At 40.1% G+C, this 21163-nt stretch overlaps 2 protein-coding genes across 2 annotated transcripts; both read left to right on the forward strand.

Annotated features, from left to right (window-relative positions):
• Window positions 1-361: 361 nt before the first annotated feature.
• plin3 (perilipin 3) lies at window positions 362-10288 on the forward strand. Its single transcript, XM_089001737.1, has 8 exons — window positions 362-501; window positions 2978-3056; window positions 4160-4355; window positions 5827-5909; window positions 6979-7216; window positions 8108-8436; window positions 9539-9757; window positions 9854-10288. The coding sequence occupies exons 1-8, from the start codon at window positions 395-397 to the stop codon at window positions 9983-9985; spliced, it is 1383 nt and encodes a 460-aa protein (XP_088857863.1). The 5' UTR covers window positions 362-394; the 3' UTR covers window positions 9986-10288.
• Window positions 10289-11733: 1445 nt separating this feature from the next.
• Window positions 11734-20476, forward strand: LOC148895080 (AN1-type zinc finger protein 5). Its single transcript, XM_089001744.1, has 6 exons — window positions 11734-11885; window positions 14393-14593; window positions 15749-15863; window positions 17018-17151; window positions 17264-17368; window positions 18086-20476. Exons 2-6 carry the CDS (start codon window positions 14434-14436, stop codon window positions 18232-18234), a joined length of 663 nt encoding a protein of 220 aa, XP_088857870.1. The 5' UTR covers window positions 11734-11885; window positions 14393-14433; the 3' UTR covers window positions 18235-20476.
• The last annotated feature ends 687 nt before the right edge of the window (window positions 20477-21163 follow it).

Consider the following 21163-nt stretch of genomic DNA (forward strand, 5'->3'; position numbering starts at 1 on the left):
TTATCGTTTCTTGAAAATACAGTAATATATATTGAAGCAAATATTGGTTACTTCCGGGTAGAGTGAACGCGTATGCCTGCCGCTGTTCACCCGCACACAAAAAAATCCCGTGACTGTAAAGTGTCCTTGAGAGTTTTGAAAGGTGCTTGGAAATTAAATGTATTATTATTATTATTATTATTATTATTAAAACATGATAGCGAATTTGAGAATGTTTGAAGGAAACTTCCTGATTGACGTCGTCGTCAAACGTGGCGACCTAAAGTCCAGAGTGGGCGGAGTCGCAGTTTCAGTATACTGACGTCACCTCTGACTCAGTGCAGACTGTTTTGATTGGTCAAAAGTTCACAGCTCCGCCTAAATTCCGCCTTCCAGTCGGAAATAAATTCACGATATGGTGAAACGCAGTCCAGTGGAGGATTTTCTCGCTGACAGAAACGGGACGTCTCCAACTAGCCAGGAAAGAGCAGTACTGGAGGAGCCAACCACCACGAGCAACAGGTAAACTCGTGTTTTTATATTCCAAAGTTTGCTCATTTAAACCAACCTGCCTTTTAACTTTGAACCGCCATGTTGTTCAACCAGTCGACGTCACGTGACTTTCTAAACTCAATCCGCGAACGTAATGCAACGTTTTACTTTTTTTTTCGACTCTGAGAAGTTGTGAATATTTTTTTGTTGTCACTAAACCATCCCAAATTACATGTCTGACAAATATATGTATATATTCTTCGTGAATTTGTCATCTGGGGTAAAGTTCGCCATTCAAAGGGCAAGAGTAGTGCGCTGTTTGTCGTTAGTTCATTCAAACTGAGTTGTCGATTATTTACAAAAAATGCTCAAATGGTTCCCATGACTCAATATACGTTGGGAAACACTATTTTAGATAAGGAACGGCTGCTTTTCACCGTGACACGATTTTACTACTGCAGGTAACTCATCAGATTGTTGTTGATATGCCAGGTGGTCCATAGATATCAAAGGTCGTTTCAGCCCAGCATATCTTCAGTGTTTGAAATAACGTCTGCCCGGAGGCCCGGAGCGTACAACTTTTACGTCAGGCGTACAACTTTCAAAACGTCTCGGCCGGGGTGGCCGATAACTTCAAGGAAAAAAAATCCAATCAAACGTTTGTTTAAGTCAATCAAGCAAAAGCTACAAGTAAACCGCTACAAGCCACGTGGACTCCTCTTTCTAAGCGCCTTTCAAAACTCTCAAGTACATTTTACAGTCACGGTATAGTCCGAAGCACGAAACAGGCTTCTGATTGGCTGCCGTGGCGAGTATGCAAATTATTTACATACTCAAACGTTCGGGTGTCTGCTAACTTTTTGTCATGAGTTTCAGACACTGATATCTTCTACGTAGTTCATTTTAAATGACAACCGACGTCTCCGAACAAGTTGTGTCCATCATTTGTAAAACGGCTTCAAATTACTTCTACTGAGCGTATTTTAAAAAGATTCCACCGCATATAGCTATATTTTACGTTTTAAGACTCTCGCTGAATATTCAGTAAGTCTTGTTTTTGAGTTGGTGACGAGTCCTTCCATGACGTCACTAAAGGAACACCCCCTGAACCGGAAAAAAAGACACATTGTAGCAGTCCTTCCATCACATCAATGTATTTTGCTGTATTGTTTGGTCTGAAAACCTTGTGTTGCACCCAAAAGCCACCAGAAGAGGGCGTCCAAGCTCCATATAAGGAATTTATCAGCCCGTGGAAACGGAGATGGCCACAGGAGGTCGCCATTTTGTGCCGATTTTCTGGTGACTTTCTGAAAATACCCAATTCGCAGCTCAATTTTTTTGCAGATTTTGGACACTTGAAGTCATTTTTATTGGTGTTTTGCATTAGACTAAAAATATCATACTGCGTGTTTTGGGTATTTTAGATGCTATAAAACGTTTTTCTGGTGTCAGTTAAAAAACAAAAAAGAGACCTCGGTTGTCCTTTAATACACCACAGAAAAACCTCGAAAAGGTCAAACTGGGCTTATTTTGTGTTGTTTAGTGTGTACTTTTTAGTGATAACAGCCTTCCTGTCGAAAAGTCCTCTCAAGTGAGTTTATCAGCGAGTCACATTAGTAATAAAACTTGTCCCTGTTGCAACATGTCTCCCAATCAAGATGGTGCAATAACATGACATTTTGCAGTCAGAGTTCACTGGGTGATGTCAACCACGACGGAGGATTTCACCCATGAGCACATTAATGACCGAGAGCGATTGCAAATATGGCGTGATAAGGCAAAAATGCACTTTTGACTATGCAAATAAGATTGCTTCCCGATCTTGAAACAAATTTTATTCTTATTAAAATGCTTCATTTGAATCGGCATCGCTGGGTGACCTTAATTAATATGTAAAATTAGTATGTATTTATTTATGTGTTTATTTGTTTGTTTCTATTTATGTATTTATAAATGTATTTTTGTTTATGTATTATTTTGGTTGTTTATACATGTGTGTGTATTTATGTGTGTTTATGTATGTATTTATGTATTTATATGTGTGTTTATGTATGTGTTTATATATTCAGAATCAGAATACCTTTATTCGTCCCACAATGGGGAAATTTGCAGTCCACAGCAGCAATTGAAAAGTATTGATGTATTTATTTATTTATGTACAGTAAAGTCTCGTTATATCGATATCGGATATATCGATAGTCCCGGTTTTATCGATATTTTTTCGGACTCCCTTGAATATCGATATAACGAGACTTTACTGTATTTGTTTATAGGTTTGTATATTTATTCTAATAATGAAAGAACTTCCGGGTTGAGTGAACGCTGGCGCATGTAGCTGCCACTGCTCACTCGCACAAAAAAATATCCTGTGACTGTAAAGTGTCCTTGAGAGTTTTGAAAGGCGCTTATAAATGAAATGTATTATTATTATTATTATTGTTTTATATAATAATCATTGAACCTGAACTGTTCCAGATGGTGTATTTGATGTTTTTTTTTCCTTCAGATTTAATTCAGAAGTCACAGAAATGGCAGACAAGGAGAAAACTAATCACAATGGAGATGCAGCTAACGAAGAGCAACAGGTGAGATGCACCCTGACCTACAACCCCAATTCACCAACTTTCAGTATTATAGTACAGGGATACCTTGGATTACGAACTTAATTGGTTCCCAGGCAGTGTGTAAGGTGAAAAGTGTGTATCCCAAATATTATTTTCCCATAGGGAACCATTAAAATAAGAATAATCTGTTCACAGGTCCCCATAAAACATAATTTTCTACTTTCTAATTTTCTAAGCCTTAAACGTATACCTTATTTTATGGATAATAAATGTGCTGTGGTTTTATAATTACAGAAATAAACCTACCTAGTTCCTCATCAATTGTGTTCTGTTTAGCTGGGTTGATAGCTTTTTGCATCAAGTGTACAGATGGCTTTTGTGGGTTATTTGTGGAGCCTGATTGATGAGAATTTTAACCTTGCAGTCTACACTCTGCCTTTGAACTATCAAAGTTGAAACAAGTCCAAATTTCACTGTTTTCTATCCATTTTGTCAGTCTCTCTCTGGCGTGTGCCTGTCTCTTTAATCTTAAACCACCTCCCCTCACTGCTGCGTTCTTGACCAATCACGTGGCTTTAACCAAAGACGGGGGGCAGGGAATAGAGGACAAAAAAATGTCAGCAGCCATTTTCTTTTTGGAGAATGGCTTCACTCTCTCTCTGGCTGTAAACCCCCCACTCACTGCTGCGTTCTTGACCAATCACGTGGCTTTAACCCACAACTGGGGGCGGGGAATAGAGGACCAAAAATGTCGGCAGCCATTTTTTTTAGAGGGAGAACAAGTTCCTTCGTGAACGACACATCACTCATTGTGGTGGCTCCGTGTGTATCCCAAAAAATAGTTCGTATGCCAAGATTACATTTGCATAGATGTAACGTTCGTAAACCAAAAAGTTTGTAAGCCAAGGGGTTCGTAAACCGAGGTATAACTGTATATTTTGTGTAGTTTTAAGGCTTAGAAAGTTATGTTTTATGGGGACCTGGAAACGGATTATTCTCATTTTAATGGTTTCCTGTGGGAAATTAATGTTTGGAATACACACTTTTCGCCTTAGACACACACTCTGGGAACCAATTCACTGTATTTTTGTAACATTTTTTTTTTTTTTTTACATTCATCCTAGAATGTTGTTTCTCGAGTCAGCAATTTGCCGCTGGTGAGCTCGGCTTGCGGAGCGGTCTGCAACGCCTACACGAGCACCAAAGACAGCGTACCCATATTGAAGGGAGTAATGGATGCGGCCGAAAGTGGCGTACGAACCCTCGGCGCGGCCGCCGCTACCGGATCCAAACCTCTCTTGAATATTATTGAACCACAATGTAAGTCTGCGGTTAATAAATAAAGGGGGTTTGTCTTTTGTTCATGATTAGTCAAGGTTATTTCCGGCAGATTTCCACTTTGGACGTGCTGGAAGAAGTTTGTCTCCAACCGGAATCTTGGACTTGATATCTATCTATTAGCTATGTATTGGCTAGCTAGCTAGCTTTCTATCTATTTGAGTTACTTCCGGGTTGAGTGAACGCTGGCGCGTGTGGCTGCCGCTGCTCACCCACAGAAAAAACTTCTCCTGTGACTGGAAACTGACCTTGAGACTTTTGAAAGGTTTTATTATTATTATTATTATTATTATTGTTTGCTATCTAGCTGGCTAACTATTAGCTAGCTATCTGGCTAGCTAACTATTAGCTAGCTTTCTATAGATTTGAGTTACTTCCGGGTTGAGTGAACGCTGGCGCGTGTGGCTGCCGCTGCTCACCCACAGAAAAAACTTCTCCTGTGACTGTAAAGTGACCTTGACAGTTTTGAAAGGTTTTATTATTATTATTATTATTATTATTATTATTATTATTATTATTATTATTATTATTATTATTATTATCATCATTTGCTATCTGGCTGGCTAACTATTAGCTAGCTATCTGGCTAGCTAACTATTAGCTAGCTTTCTATCGATTTGAGTTACTTCCGGGTTGAGTGAACGCTGGCGCGTGTGGCTGCCGCTGCTCACCCACAGAAAAAACTTCTCCTGTGACTGTAAAGTGACCTTGAGAGTTTTGAAAGGTTTTATTATTATTATTATTATTATTATTATTATTATTATTATTATTATTATCATTTGCTATCTATCTGGCTAACTATTAGCTAGCTATCTGGCTAGCTAACTATTAGCTAGCTTTCTATCGATTTGAGTTACTTCCGGGTTGAGTGAACGCTGGCGTGTGTGGCTGCCACAGAAAAAACTTCTCCTGTGACTGTAAGGTGACCTTGAGAGTTTTGAAAGGTGCTTAGAAATGAAACGTATTATTATTTTTATTATTGTTATTATTATTAGCTATCTGGCTTGCTAGCTAGCTAATCTATTCACTATTTAGTTGGCTGTCTATCTAGCTACATCTATTCACTAGCTAGGTATCTGTTGGCTAACACACTACACTAGTATCATCGTAAAAAAGACATAAATAAGTATGGAGGACACTAATAAATGCTAATCTACTCAAATTCCTTTGCTGGAAAAGGTGGTGGGCAGGGTGCGGAGGGTCCACTCGGATTTTCCGCGCTCTTGTCTTGATTCTTATGCAGTGTGCAGGTCCTCAAGAGTGTGTTGGGCGGTGCTAATGACTATTAGACTTTGTTAAACAAACAATTCCACTTGTTTCGCCGCCGTAAAACCCGAGCGACCCCCTTATAATCTTAAACAGATGACGTGTTCCGTTAATGCGGCTTTTTAGCAAGTAGCCGGCATAAAGCAACAAAAAAATAATTAAATATCACGTTGTGTACGTCCCACAGTGGCAACGGTGAATGAATACGCCATGAAAGGGCTGGATAAGATGGAGGAGAAGCTGCCTATTCTTCAGCGGCCGGCGGAAAAGGTCAGGAAAAAAAGTGATTTTTTTTTTTTTTGCCCATAACATTCACATTTTAAATGATAGTTGGAAAATAGTAGACACGCGAAAAAAAACAAAAATGTGCAAAACAACGTAAATTTCCTACATATTTTTAGAATGCAAGACAATTTAAGATCATTTTTGCAACATGACCCTGAAAATCCGTGGTGGGCCTGCAAGGCCTTCTCTGCTGGCCTAAAAATATCTGAATCACAGACTAATGGGACGCCTTCACAATCCGTTCTGCAGGCCCTGGAGCATAAAATAAGTGCCGATGAAACTGTTGCTTTATCCAATCAGATTTTGAGTTGGTTTTCGACTAGCCATTCATAATATCACGAGCTGCGAGTGATAAGTGCATACTGGTCAGAGCTAGCACACCGTATCTGTAGTGAGCTTCTTAAGTAAATAAAGGTTTGTGTTGATTTAATAGCGGTTTTGTCAACCCACAATGGCTGAAGGAGAAGAAATGGATTTGGTTTCAGATTTACTGTTCGAGCTATTTTCAAGACAGCTCCGAAGCTAGCAAAAATATCCAATAATATTACAATTTTATAAGGTTCTCATGAATCCACACATCCATGGTAAAAATAAAACAATTTAATGACTGTATTTCTCAAATTTCCTGGCTAATGGCACTCTCTAGTGGACGTATCTATGGACTGATTCAGACATAGCACTACTGAAGGCCTAGATGTGACATACACGGCCCACCACTGCTGAAAATAAATTTTCGATTCGGATTTTAAAAAAATGCAGTAAATAACAATACCGCGTTTGCTAGGTTTAGCGAAACGAATACGCATGTTGTTTCCATTACGCTTACATACGCACATGTATGATTAAAAAAAATGAAATACTGTACACAAATGTACCTATCAACAGTTTTGTTAGATTTGGACCTTTTCGTTCTTATTATGGTGCAACTGTAAACTCGGTTGTGGTGGCACCCCTGTTACCTGCAAAGCACTTTTGTCTGGAATTTTCCGCCTAATCTTCAAACCCAAGTTTAAAATCCATGCGATCTAACATTATTTTCCTCTTTCCTCTCAAGGTGGTGTCCGACACACTCGGGATGGTCTGCCAGTCGGTGACGGGGGCCAAAGACGCCGTGGTCGGGGCCAAAGACGCCATGGTCGGTGTCGTGATGGGCAGCGTGGAGAAAACCCGAGCCGCTGTTAGCGGAGGCATCAGCACGGTGGGACAGATGGTCAGCAGCGGCATGGGCTTGGCCCTCACTCGCTCCGAGGACTGGGTGGAGCAGAACCTGCCGCTCACCGAGAGGGAGTTGGGTAGGTACCAACTTTTCGGTATACGAACGTTAAATTTATGAACATTTTACCTTGGCATACAAACTATTTTTCTGGATACACACGGAGCTGCCACAATGAGTGATGTGTCGTTCGCCAACAAGGCCGCTCTCCTAACAACAAAATGGCAGCCGCCTTGTTTTGGTCCTCTATTCCCCGCCCTCAGTCGTCCGTTAAAGCCACGTGATTGGTCAAGAACGCAGCAGTGATGGGAGGTTGATTAAACATTAAAGAGACAGGCAGACGACAGAGAGAGAGTGACAAAATGGATGGAAAACAGTGAAATTTGGACTTGTTTAAACTTTGATAGTTTAAAGGCAGAGTATAAACTGCAAGGTTAAAATTCCCATCAATCAGGCTCCACATATATCCCGCACAAGCCATCTGTACACTTGCTACAAAAAGCTATCAACCCACCTAAACAGAACACAATTGATGAGGAACTAGGTAAAATGATCGCAGAGAAAGCACCTCCAAGGGATCATTCCTCAAGATGGTGAAAGAAGAAGGTTTCGTTCCACATCAAGTGTTTCATGCTGATGAAAGCGGCCACTCCATTCCATCAAGCCATTAACGACCATCACAAAGGTAAATAAAACCACTTTATTATGCAGTACACTTTATTTCTTTAATTATAATACCATAGCATATTTATTGTACGTAAATTATGGTATATTTTGTGTAGTTTTAAGGCTTAGAAGAGTAGAAAATTATGTTTTATGGGGACCTGGGAACGGATTATTCTCATTTTAATGGTTTCCTATGGGAAATTATTTTTGGGATACACACTTTTCGCCTTACACGCTGTCTGGGAAGTTCGTAAGTCAAGGTATCACTGTATTTCATTGAGGCTCTTCAATCTTATTTCCCCAGCTGCCGTTGCGGAACCCGACGCTCACCAAGGGACGATCTCATCCAGCGGCCCGAGTTACTTTGTCCGTCTTGGCAACCTGTCGACCAAAGTGCAGGAGCGAGCCCTTCAGCATTCTCTGGTGCGCGCACGACGAGCCAGAGAAGCCACGCACGCGGCGGTGACCCAGATGACCAGCACGCTGGATCTGCTGGAGACCGCCCGTAAAAGTATGGCGTCGGGCGGTAACCACATAGGGGGCGCTATAGAGCAACTGCAGCAGCGCTGGAGCGAATGGAGCCAGAAGCAACCCGGGCAAGCTGAATCTGATAGGAGCCAGAATGAGGCGGAGGTCAGCAATTTTCTAAGAATCTGATCAAACTCCACTGTTAGACTAATAAATAATAAATAATAAAAAATAAATAAATAATAAATAATAAAAAATAAATAACAATAAGATAATAAATAACAATAGAAAAACTAAAAAAAAGTAAAAAAACTAACAAAGAAAAAACTTAAAAAAAAATAAAAAACTCAAAAAACAAGTAATAAATAACTATAAAATAACAATCAAAAATAACAACAAACTAAAAACTTGAAAAAAAAACTATTAAAAAAAAATAACAAAACTAAAAACAACAAATAACAAATAATCAATTTCTAAGATTTAGAAACGTCATTATAATTATTAATTATTATATAATAATAATTAACCAGCTAGCTATTTGAGTCAGGAAACATTAGCAATATAGCTAGCTTGCTATCTGTTAGCTTTCTCTGAGCTATCTAGCTAGCTATCTTTCTATCTGAATTATTCCGGGTTGAGTGAACCCTGGCGCGTGTGGCTGCCGCTGCTCATCCACAGAAAAACTTATCCTGTGACTGAAAAGTGACCTTGAGAGTTTTGAAAGGAGCTTATAAATGAAATACCATATTAAAAAAATTAAAAAGTGAATGCAACGGTTAACGATGTAATGGCGACCGACAGCCACATGAGGGCAGTGTTTACTTCGAAGGATCTAGTAATAATAAAGTCTCGTTATATCGATATGGGTTATATCGATAGTACTGCTTATTACGATATTATTTCTATGAACGCAAGGAGAAAATTTACATGCCGCAGGATCAGATATATCGATAGTCCGGTTATATCGATATTTTTTCCGACTCCCGATAATATCGATATAACGAGAATTTACTGTAATAATAATAATACATTTCATTTACAAGCGCCTTTCAAAACTCAAGATCACTTTAAAGTCACAGGATCAGTTTTTCAGTGGGTGAGCAGCGGCAGCCACATGCGTCAGCGTTCACTCAACCGGGAATAACTCAAATAGATCAAGTTAGCTAGCTCATCGATAACTAATAGACTTAGAAACATCATTATAATATTAAATCTATTGATTGCTCTGGATAGAATCACTAAACGGCTTGACGGTGGTTTTCAACAGCGCTTGGAGTGGCGCGTGCTCTCCATGGTGCGAGGTCTGAGCGAACAGCTCCGCTCGGCGAGCTCCAACGTGGTATCGAGCGCTCAAGGGCTGCCGGGAGCCGTTCAGGAGCAGCTGACCAAAGCCAGGCGTTCCGCCGATGAGCTGCAAGCATCCCTGTTGGACACCAGTGCCCTCACGCCCATTCTTCTGGAAGGGAGTCGTCACCATTTAACCCAAGTAGGAAGTCCGCCCCGCCAGATAGAATCTTGTTTGGAAAATGTTCTGATATCATTTCATCCATTTTTTTTTTTTTTTTTTTTTTTTTCCCCCAAGGTTCAACAGTCTCTGGATGGTGTCACGGAGTATTTGCTGAACAACACACCACTCAACTGGCTCGTGGGACCTTTTGCCCCCATGGTCACGGAAAGAATGGAGGGAGAGACGCAGCCGGCCGGGTCACCCTAGCAAATTTCCAAAGCACTTTTAAGTTGTGTTTTTTGGGTTTTTTTTTTTTTTTTGGGTGTATTTTCAATAGCTGTATGACATCGCATCTGATATCTACTTTCTGTGAACAGTGATGATGAATTAACAAGTATTTGGCACTGCCGAAAATGTATCAATGCCAATAACTCTCACTATATCCCAAACTGTGATTGTACAACATTGTCATCATTTCAAAGTCAATTTTACGGAATTGCCCTTCAAAGTAAAAGCCTCAATTGTACAGAGGGATAACAAATAAAGTCTGAGGGGGGTGTTACAGTGGAATCAATTTTATGGATTAGAGTGGATTAATTTACAACCAAAAAGATTTGGACTGTTAATAGTTCACACAGAACATTTTCTATCAGGCAAAGAAATAATACATTTAATTTCTAAGCGCCTTTCAAAACTCTCAAGGACACTTTACAGTCACATTTTTTTTTTTTGCGGGTGAGCAGCGGCAGCCATTCGCTCCAGCGTTGACTATACCCGTAAGTAACACAGCAGCAGCTAGCTAGGAAGCTGGTAAGGTAGCTAGCTAGCTAGTTACATAAACAAAATAAATACATAAACAAAACAAATAAATAGAATACATGGATCAATATATAGATAGGTAGCTGGCTAGGTCACTGGCTAGCTAGTTATAGCCTGACTGAAACTTTTTTGTTGACCTCAATACAGTCACTTGACCTCAATATGCTATCAAAATAATACAATTTATTTTCAAGCGCCTTTCAAAGCTCTCAAGTACACTTTAAAGTCACAGACAAGCATAGGAAGAAAAACAGATACAATAATAAATAAAATACAATTATAAATAGAAACGAGAGATGAAGCCATGCAGAAAATGCGATTTTAAAGGACAACCGATACCATTTTTTTTTTGTTTCCTAACTGATATAAAAAAAAACGTTTTATAGCATTTAAAATACCCAAAACACGCAGGCTGATATTTTTAGTCAAATGAAAAACAAATAAAAATGACTTAAAGTATCCCAAAAGTACTTCAAAATGACCTCAACAAGCTTCAGTTTCAGAAGGTCCCGCCCCCTTGTTCGTGACGTCACGCCAGGACGTGTTGCTTTGCTCTAGAATCAAAACAATGGCTTCAGATTCGGAGAAGATGCTTTCGTGTTACTCATCCAGTTATGAATATGATTCAAATAGTTCTGAAGAGGAAAGCATAAATGTTTGCAATCGATTAAAAAAGTCTTTCCGGGTCATTTTGAGGTGTCGGGACTCCTCCAGCGTCCCAGAAAATGCACGAGATGGCGCCCAAGCTCCGTTGGAAATGGGCTGATTTGTCTGCTGGGAATTTGTGTCAACTAGTATCATAACGTACCCAAAATGCATTGTCGCTTTCTTGGTCAGGGGCGTTCCTGACGTGACATCACGTCAGGAATTGTCACCAACTCAAAAACAAGACTTCCTGAATATTCAGCGTGAGTCTTAAAACGTAAAATATAGCTATATGCCGTGGAATCTTTGTAAATTACGCTCAGTAAAAGTCATTTGAAGTGATTTTACAAATTATGGACGCAACTTGTCATCAGTTGTCCATTAAGTGCAATGTTAACTCAAAGCAAAGTACTTAACAACACAGTTGGGCTCATCTACGCTAGTTGGTAAACATCACACCATGTAACCTCCGATTTTATGTCCTTATTTTAATTCCAAATGAATAAATATCGGTGAAGGAATTGCCTGTTTTTTTTAACTCTGTTGACTGTTGACTTTTGTGTTGCTGGGGGATGACGTCATGCTGGTTGTTTCCAATGTCGGGAGCTCGCGCACTAGCGTAGGAGGCCGCTCGGCGTCTAACTCCTCCGGATAAAAATTCAACCCCAAGGTCGTCGACAGCCGCCGGTACCGTGACGCCCAGGTAACTCCCGTCCTGCGTGACCCGCACGGGCGAGTCATTTCTCGGTGTGGATTTTGGTTCGCTCGACGTAAACCGTAGACCTTGATATTGTCTGGCCGCTTACGTTAGCATCCGAGCTAACGTTCGCTTATGTTAGCATCCGAGCTAACGCGAGCCGGCAGCTAACACTTGGCTTTTGTTCGATTTTTGACACTGGCGATTTACGAAGGGAATTCTGCTTCCACTCTTTCCACCGACATTATTCCGCGATAAGAAACCAACTTGTGACATATCAGATTTTAAAATGATCTTTTTTTCTCTCCCTCGGCGGTGCTTGTTTGCTTTGTGCAATGCTCCACTCAGCTTGACAATTGTTTCCTGCTGCCGACTTAACTCAAAAACCCTCATTCACACAAGCTCACCTTAAAAAACACATTTGATTTGTCACCTTTTTTGTTTCCATATTGGATTGTAAGTCGCCGATCTTAATGCTGTGATGGTTCTGTCTTCTTTTTGTTGTTTTTTTGCGCGTCCTGAGGCGACACTGTACAATTTGCTCAACTTGTTCGCTATCGCTACGTTATAATCTAAATATCTTGTGGCGTTTTCTTAAAGAAAACACAATACAAGCGAAGATGTGATGTATCTTTATATGAACCCACCAGCTAATTATATCGAACTTTAGATGCAAAGTAACCACGGTTGAGTTCAAATGAGTGCACATACATGACAGATGAGGTGAATCGTTACCTTTTTTAATGTAAGAAAACACACAATTACCACAACATTATCATTTCTTTTACGAAAATACACGCTTTCATGTGTCTAAGCATCACGCCTAGCTAACTTTAATCACCGTACAGTTAAGTGCACGAACGAGATTTATTTACACTGAAACACACAAACATCGAGATTACAATTTCCTTCATATACACTTAAGGTGAATTGTTACCTTTTTACTGTAAGAAAACACACAATAACCACAACATTAGCATTTATTTTACGAAAATATACACGCTTTTCGATTTCTAAGCATCGTTCCTAGCTAACTTAAACACCGTAGCTTTTCGTTAATTGCACGAACGAGATTTATTTATTTACTTACGCTAAAAACAAATAAACATCGAGATTTCTTTTAATGAACGTGACACTTAAGGCGAATCATTACCTTTTTAATGTAGGAAAACACACAATGACCACAACATTAGCATTTATTTTACAAAAATATACACGCTTTTCGATTTGTAAGCATCGCTCCGAGATAACTTTAACCACCAGAGTTCACGCACGAGGTTTACTTACACTAAAACACCGAGATTACATTTCCTTCATATACATGACACTTAAGGCGAATCGTTACTTTTTTATTTTAAGAAAACATACAATGAACACAACATGAGCATTTCTTTTACGAAGATATACACGCTTTTCGATTTCTAAGCATCGCTACGAGCTAACTTTAACCACCGTTGAGTTCACGAACGGAATTTAGCTGTACTTTACACTAAAAACACACAAACATCGAGATTACAATTTCTTTCATATACACGACACATAAGGCGAATCGTTACTTTTTTAATGTAAGAAAACACACAATGAACACAACATTAGCATTTCTTTTACGAAAATATACACGTTTTTCGATTTCTAAGCATCGCTACTAGCTAACTTGAACAACGAACGAGATTAATTTACACAAAAAACACAAACATAGAGATGACCTTTTCATTGGTTGTGTTTGACGAAAAATAACCCCGTTTGAGTAAAAAAAAAAAGACTCGTTGAAGATAGACGAAGAATTCGCCGATATTTACTCACGATGGTGACCATCGAGTAAGCAATTGCTTTCCCGATTAAAAAAAAAAAACAAATTCCGAACCCCACAATTAGAGTCGATTTACGTTCCGTTTAATTCACAATCCTTTATTCGTTTATATCACAAGGTTTCTACTTTGTAGCAAGGTCACGACGTGTTCGTTTTCGCAGGCAGGTTCGAGTTTAGTCCCGGCTGAAATAAAATAAAGGAAAAAAATGAACTGGTTACGCGTGCTTGACGTCACTTGACTAATATTGTAGGTGAACTCGACATATCCCCCCCCCTACTTTTCCACCGTTTCTCGGGTCAGTGTACTGTATGATAAAGCACGCGGATGACACAGAGAGCGAGGTAAAGTGCGAACGTGTGTGGCCCAATAAGACGTTTCACAAGGCCTCATAACGCCATTACTCCACCACATGTGTGCCACTGGGTGGGAGGGGGGTCCCTCGGTTAGCAGTACCAACCTCACCCTGGCATACACGTCGGAAAAATGGCATTGCTCACCATGTAGACAGCGTCCAAGTGGAGTGCTTTCACCCTGCACCGACCCCCCCACCCAACCACGCACACCCACTCAGCCTTCTGCTCTACCCTGGTTGTGGACTTTGGAGTTGTTTACAATCTAACAACTCCAAAATCCAATCTCCTCATTCCTTCACTCGACTGTTGATCACCCGGACTAACCATTCCCCCCTCTTCGTCCCTTCAGGAAGATTCACTCCCACCCCCCCTCACCCTCTCCGTTGGAGCATGGCTCAAGAGACCAATCAGACCCAGGTGCCAATGCTGTGCACGATGGGATGCGGTTTCTACGGTAACCCCCGCAACAACGGCATGTGCTCGGTCTGCTACAAGGAACATCTACAGAGGCAACAGGGAGGGGGGAGATCCAGTCCACCGGGGGAGAAAGGTAGGATGAATTAGAATCAGAATCATCTTTATTAGCCAAGTATGAAGTACAAACAAGGAATTTGTCTCTTGATTTCTAAGCGCCCTTCAAAACTCTCAAGGTCACTTAACAGTCTCAGTATCAGTTTTCCTGTGGGTGAGCAGCGGCAGCCACACACGTCAGCGTTCACTCAACCCGACAAAGTAACTCAAACAGAAAGAAACCTAGCTCGCTAGCTAATAGCTAGCTATATAGATAGTTAACCAGTTAGATAGCAAATAGAGAGCTAGGTAGCTCGATAGCTAACAGCCAGATAGATAGATAGCCAAATAGCAAATAGAGAGCTAGCGCGATAGAGCTAGCTCGATAGCTAGCCAGCTAGATAGCAAATAGAGAGCTAGCTAGATAGCTAGCCACCTAGATAGCAAATAGAGAGCTAACTATCTAGCTTGATAGCTAGATAGATAGCCAGCTCGATAGCAGACTTTGACTTTGAAATACACAGAACAATAAAACCATAAATAAAATGATAAATAATAATATAACTGCTTCATGTCACAAAGAGGGTACAGAAAGTTCTGGAGAATGAATGACTCACTTATTTTTCATTTTTTTTGTTCTTTTGACTTCAAGATGGCGCTGCGAGAGGCAGCCACCTTTTCAGCAGCTCCTGTATTTTGTTTTTCTACTTTCATTCCTTTCATAACTGCTGCTGTGAAATGTAAATGTCTCCACTGCGAGACTAATAAAGGCAAATCCAATCCAATATAATAGTAGTAATAATAATAATAAATAATAATAATAAAATATGTTACTTCCGGGTTGAGTGAACGCTGGCTCGTGTGGCTGCCGGTGATCACCCGCAGAAAAAAATATCCTGTGACTAAAGTGTCCTTGAGAGTTTTGAAAGGCGCTTATAAATGAAATGTATTATTATTTTTAAATAATAAAGTAGCTGATTAAAACAACACTTGGCGAATGAAACAATTATTGTTGTCATAATTGGACAAGCAAAAATAGCAACAATACAGTTTTAATTTAAAAAATAATAAGAATTGGAGCAATTCAACAAAGTGGATAATTTACTATGACCAAATTCACACAAAAAAGCAACACAATCTCTGTAAGGTGATGTGAAATGGACACTTTGTCCCCCCTGTCCCCCTTCCCATGCAGTGGCAACATCACCGTCGGGGATGCCGGGGTCCAGCGATGTTATTCCAGAGAGCGCAGCCCCCGTGCCCGGCACCGAGGCGACAGGGCGGACCTCACCCGTCGAACCAACATCCAGGTAAGCTCCACGTGGAAGTCACAGTATCACACCGTCTTTAGTTCAAAATCGACAGCTCTCAGAGCTTCTTGGGGGGAGGGGGTTACGAGGACGCCTGTGTCCTTTAAACTCTAAATGATTAATCACCAAAAAAATTGCATTAATGTGTTACGGGGGAAAAAGCTGTTGAGTTGTAGTTGACAGGCTTTGTCGACACCCATGTCACTCACCAGCCCTAACTTTAAGTCATTCACTGCCAGACCTTGTGCAAAAATGTGTCCTCTCCACTGTCATTTTCACTCAAATCGCAGGACCTACCTAGCTAGCTATCTATTAGCTATATATCTATCTAGCTTGCTAGCTGTATAGCTATGTAGCTGGCTAGCTATGTATTTCTAGCTAGCCATCTATTGGCTATTAGCTAGCCAGCTAGTTTTCTAACTATTTGAGTTACTTTTGGGTTGAGTGAACACTGGCGCGCGTGGCTGCCACTGCTCACCCACAGAAAAACTGATCCTGTGACTGTAAAGTTACCTTGAGAGCTTTGAAAGGCGCTTAGAAAAGGATTATATTCTCTTCTTCTTCTTCTTCTTCTTCTTCTTCTTCTTCTTCTTCTTCTTCTTCTTCTTCTTCTTCTTCTTCTTCTTCTTCTTCTTCTTCTTCTTCTTCTTCTTCTTCTTCTTATTCTTATTCTTGTTCGTAGTAGTAGTAGTAGTATCATCATCTATCTGGCTAGCTACCTATTTGCAATCTATTAGCTATCTAGCTGGCTGGCTAGCTATTGGGCTAATAGCTATTTAGCTAGTTATCTATTAGCTATCTATTAGCCAGCTAGTTTTAGATCATGTAGCAATGTGTGCTAATTGTCATAGACTTACAGTACAATACAAATACATATACATATACATATTAGGTATCAGTTACACTGCATTGAATTTTGACGTAGTCCTAAAACGCAATATTCTGTGGGTCCTGGAATTCCAGTGACAATGACAAAAACCCTGGCACTGGAGTGGACACATTTTTGCACATGGTCTGGCAGTGAATGAGTTAAAAATTATTTTTTGAATTTTTGTAATTTTTGGGTGTGCTTTTATTGTGTAACTTGCAAACCAAAACGGGCCATTTTCATCGCCTATTTTCTGCCATTTGCATGTGCTGTTCCATTGATGTAGCGTCAGTCCTGGCTCCGCCAGTCCAGTCACTCAACAGCTGACGGCCATGAGCATCTCCCAAGACTCGGCAGTTGTCGACTCGGATCGAGCCGAGGCTGAAGATGCCGAAGAGGAAGAATCGTCCGGCACCTCGGGTACGAATCCAGGAAGCCTTTGGGAGGTTTTTTTTGGGGGGTTTGGACTGCGGATTTTGTGGCCCGTGCCGGTAAAATGACGTTTGAAACCCCCCCCCCCCCTCCGCCCTAGAACTAACGGGAGAAGCTGCGCAGACGTCTGATGGCGAGCAAACTCCGGATAAGAACAAGAAAAAGAATCGCTGTTTTTCTTGCCGGAAGAAAGTTGGACTCACTGGTAAGACTCCATTTTGAATTCTTTTTAGAGAAATAGATGGATGGATGATACATAAATAAATACATAAATGGATGGATAGATGAAGGATTAAATAAATACATGAATAAATAATGATTAAATATATTTAATAATTAATGAATAAATAGATAAATACATAAATAAATAATGATTAAATACATTGAATAAATGATGAATAAATATATACATACATACAAATACATAGAATAAATAATTGATTAAAAAAATAAATACATGAATAAATACAGAAATAAATGAAAAAATACCTAAATAAATACATGATAAATAAATGGGTGAATAAATAAATGGAATACATAATTGAATAAATGGGAGGAGGATCTTGAGTGAAAAAAAACATACAGTAAAGTCTCGTTATATCGATATCGGATATATCGATATCGGATATATCGATACTATTTCTATGCACGCACAGAGAAAATTACATGCAAACAGGGTCGGATATATCGATAGTCCCGGTTATATCGATATTTTTTCGGACTCCCTTGAATATCGCTATAACGAGACTTTACTGTACTTTTTTGGTGACGATTTTGGTTGGAATGCATGACAGATTATTCAAATGTGGGAGGCGGGAAAAAAAAGAGTTTGGGGGGGGGATTTCCCCTTCAAAATTCCAATTTCCATCCATGCAAACATCTCAGCCATGTCCCCCCACCGCCGTCTCCCGCTTGCCCGCAGGTTTCGACTGCCGCTGCGGCAACCTCTTCTGTGCCATCCACCGTTACTCCGACAAACATGACTGTCCCTACGATTACCGGAGCGCCGCCGCCGCACGCATACGCAAGGAGAACCCCATTGTGGTGGCTGAGAAAATACAAAAGTTATGAAGGACTCCCAACCTACGACCGCCTACGACCTCTCGCTTGACAAGTTGGCAACAACGGTATCACGGCTTCGTTGCTTCACGGCGGGGGGGGGGAGACACTCGCCGCCATTTTCCAGACATTTTCCCCCTTTACTAGCATCTCCACTAGTGACTGAGTCTTTTTCTCAATGATCGTGTTTTTGAGCCTGTGAAAGAAGAAGAGAAAAGCAGCACGAGGGTGGGGGGGGGGCTCGGATATGGCGCGAGAACGGGAGGCGTTTCAATTTCCTTGTTGTTGTCGTCCGGGGGGCGGGGGTTAATTTCTTATTCCATCCCTGTGAAAAAAAAAAAAAAAAGAATGCATCTACCAACCAGGGAGCTTCAACGAGACCTTCTTAAGGGCTTCGGATTCTCTCGTTGAAAATGATGTCGGCTTCTCTGTCAACACCCCACCCCCCGTCCTCCCCCCTTTGGACTTTCTCCGCGTTTTTCCAACCTTTGATATCTTGACTTGTATTTTAGGTGCATGAGATGGCGGAGGCTAACTTGATTTAACCTGAGTGATTGAATATGTTTTTTTTTTCTTCCCCACTTTGTTTTCATGAGCGTAAGACTTCAGAAGATTTATATTAATATATTGTAGTTAGCTTGTGTGATTGCATTCTATTTATTTTTTATCTCTTTTTTTTGGGGGGGGGATGGGCCAGCATGTGTCAGCAAATCGTGCCTGATTTGCACTCATGTTGATTTTTTTTCAGTCTGTATAACAGGAAGAGGGAGGGGGCAGATATGACTAGTAAATGCAAAAAAAAAAAAAGTATTTTGGGATGGACTCAGCCTTTTTCACCAAATATGTCCTCCCGCGGGAACAGTAGGTCCAGTATTTATCCCTAACTTGTTCAATTTACCATATAACAGATTTTAACATTGTCAGTTAAAGGACAACCGACAGTATTTTCTTATTTCCTAACTGACATCAGAAAAACACTTTATAGCATCTAAAATGTCCAAAACACGCAGCCTTATATTTTTAGTCAAATGCAAAACACCAATAAGAATGACTTAGTCTCCCAAAACTACTTGAAAATGACCATGGAGATGCCGAGTTTCAGAAGGTCCCGCTCCCTTGTTGACGCCAGGATACTCCTTCACAAACTGCCTTGCTCCAGAATCAAAACAATAGCTTCAGAGAGTTCAGATTCAGAAAAGATGCTTTCTTGTTACTCATCCAGTTATGAATATGATTCAAATAGTTCTGAAGAGGAAAGCATAAATGTTTGCAATCGATTAAAGAAGTCCTTTCGGATCAATTCGAGCCGTCTGGACTCCAATGTAGCGGCCCAGCAAATGTACAAGATGGCACCCAAGCTCCATTGGAAATGGGCTGATTTGTCTGCTGGGAATTTGTATCAACTAGTATCTAATAGTAGTCTTGGTGCAACACAACGATTCACCATTGCGTTATTCATGTTTTTTCCTTCTAATTTCACCATCAACACGGTGTTTTCAGACAAAAAAAAGTACCCAAAATGCATTGTGCATCGCTTTCTCAGGCGTTTCTAATGTGACGTCACGTCAGGCATCGTCATCAACTCAAAAACAAGACTTCCTGAATATTCAGTGTGAGTCTTAAAAGGTAAAATATCGCCATATGCGACGGAATTTTTGTAAAATATGCTCAGTAGAAGTCATTTGAAGTGATTTTACAAATTATGGACGCAACTTGTCCTGAGGTGTCGGTTGTCCTTTAAGGGATTTGTTGGATGACAAACGCTTTTGTCGTCATTCCTAGTCGTGTCATATCGATGACATTTGGATTCCCCAATCTTTCAAAGGATAAGATTTAGCTTGCGTTTTCGACTGTTTGATTCACTTCCCCACCGTCCAAATAAAGAGTCGATTGAATGTAAACCCAACACCATTTATACCTGAATCACTTTTAAACGCTGCGTTATCTTGCTAACCTGAATATCCTCCTTTAGTTGATTGACAATTTTATCCCGAACTGTCTTTTCCTCACACTGCTGGTGTCAACGGACGCCATAACGACGCGAAGAACTGAAGACACATTTGTTGATTTTTATCCCATTGGAGAAAGCGACGAACTAATGGACGCAAATGGAAATACTCCCTGAACGCAACCTGCACCTCCTACTTCAGAAACACCACAATATATCTTTTCATTTTGTTTTGTTTTTCAGATTTAGGATTGTATGACGTATTCAAGTACAAAAAAAGACAATAAAATCACAGTTTATTTTAAATATGTTCTTGTTTTTCTTTGATGCTAAATAAATGTGTGTTAGCGTCACCATTTTAGCAACGTGAACGTTGTGGTATGAACTCGTATGTTGGAAACCCAGTACTTCAACTGTGAAAAATTAAATACATCAAATTAAAAACAAATTTCATATGACTTCTATAACAAGTCACATATTCGATTTGAAAGAAAATCAATGAACAATATTTTGACTTATTTTTATTTTGAAAATTCACATTACAGTATTCATTCCGAGCGCTCGATCCAAATTTCCTCTTCGATACCTTCAACATAAAAATATCACATAAAACATTTCTTGTTGCCAAAAGGTGGCGCAGTATGCAAAACAATATCTTGTATCGATGTTTCGTACCCTTACTAATGGATTTTAGTTTTAGTTTTCAACGAAGGCAGCAATCGACTAGTTTGCACGTTCGGCCCACAATGCACAAATTCAGGATTCGATTCCGGAAACCGGCCTCCCTGTGTGGAGTCTGCGTGTTCTCCCAATGCTTGGGTGAGTTTTCTCTGGGTACTTCGGTTTCCTTTTTCACATTCCAAAAAACGTGCATAGCAGGTGAATTGAACGTGATAACTTCCTCCTCGTTCTTAAATTATAAATAAAATTTATCAAATAAAAACGAGCATGAATTGCATTGTTTTAACTTGTTTTTCTCCCTGTTATTTTTTT

Source organism: Hippocampus bargibanti, linkage group LG07 (genome assembly GCF_051943395.1).
Source record: "Hippocampus bargibanti isolate YZ-2025 linkage group LG07, ASM5194339v1, whole genome shotgun sequence".
In the NCBI taxonomy this organism is placed as follows: Eukaryota; Metazoa; Chordata; class Actinopteri; order Syngnathiformes; family Syngnathidae; genus Hippocampus; species Hippocampus bargibanti.

Coding starts and splice junctions, on each gene's coding strand:
- plin3 (XM_089001737.1), top strand. CDS start 395: ATGGTGAAACGCAGTCCAGTGGAGGATTTTCTCGCTGACAGAAACGGG. Junction 4,356..5,826: donor GAATATTATTGAACCACAAT/GTAAGTCTGCGG, acceptor TACGTCCCACAG/TGGCAACGGTGAATGAATAC. Junction 9,758..9,853: donor GTCGTCACCATTTAACCCAA/GTAGGAAGTCCG, acceptor TTTTCCCCCAAG/GTTCAACAGTCTCTGGATGG.
- LOC148895080 (XM_089001744.1), top strand. CDS start 14,434: ATGGCTCAAGAGACCAATCAGACCCAGGTGCCAATGCTGTGCACGATG. Junction 15,864..17,017: donor CCCGTCGAACCAACATCCAG/GTAAGCTCCACG, acceptor CCATTGATGTAG/CGTCAGTCCTGGCTCCGCCA. Junction 17,369..18,085: donor GAAGAAAGTTGGACTCACTG/GTAAGACTCCAT, acceptor GCTTGCCCGCAG/GTTTCGACTGCCGCTGCGGC.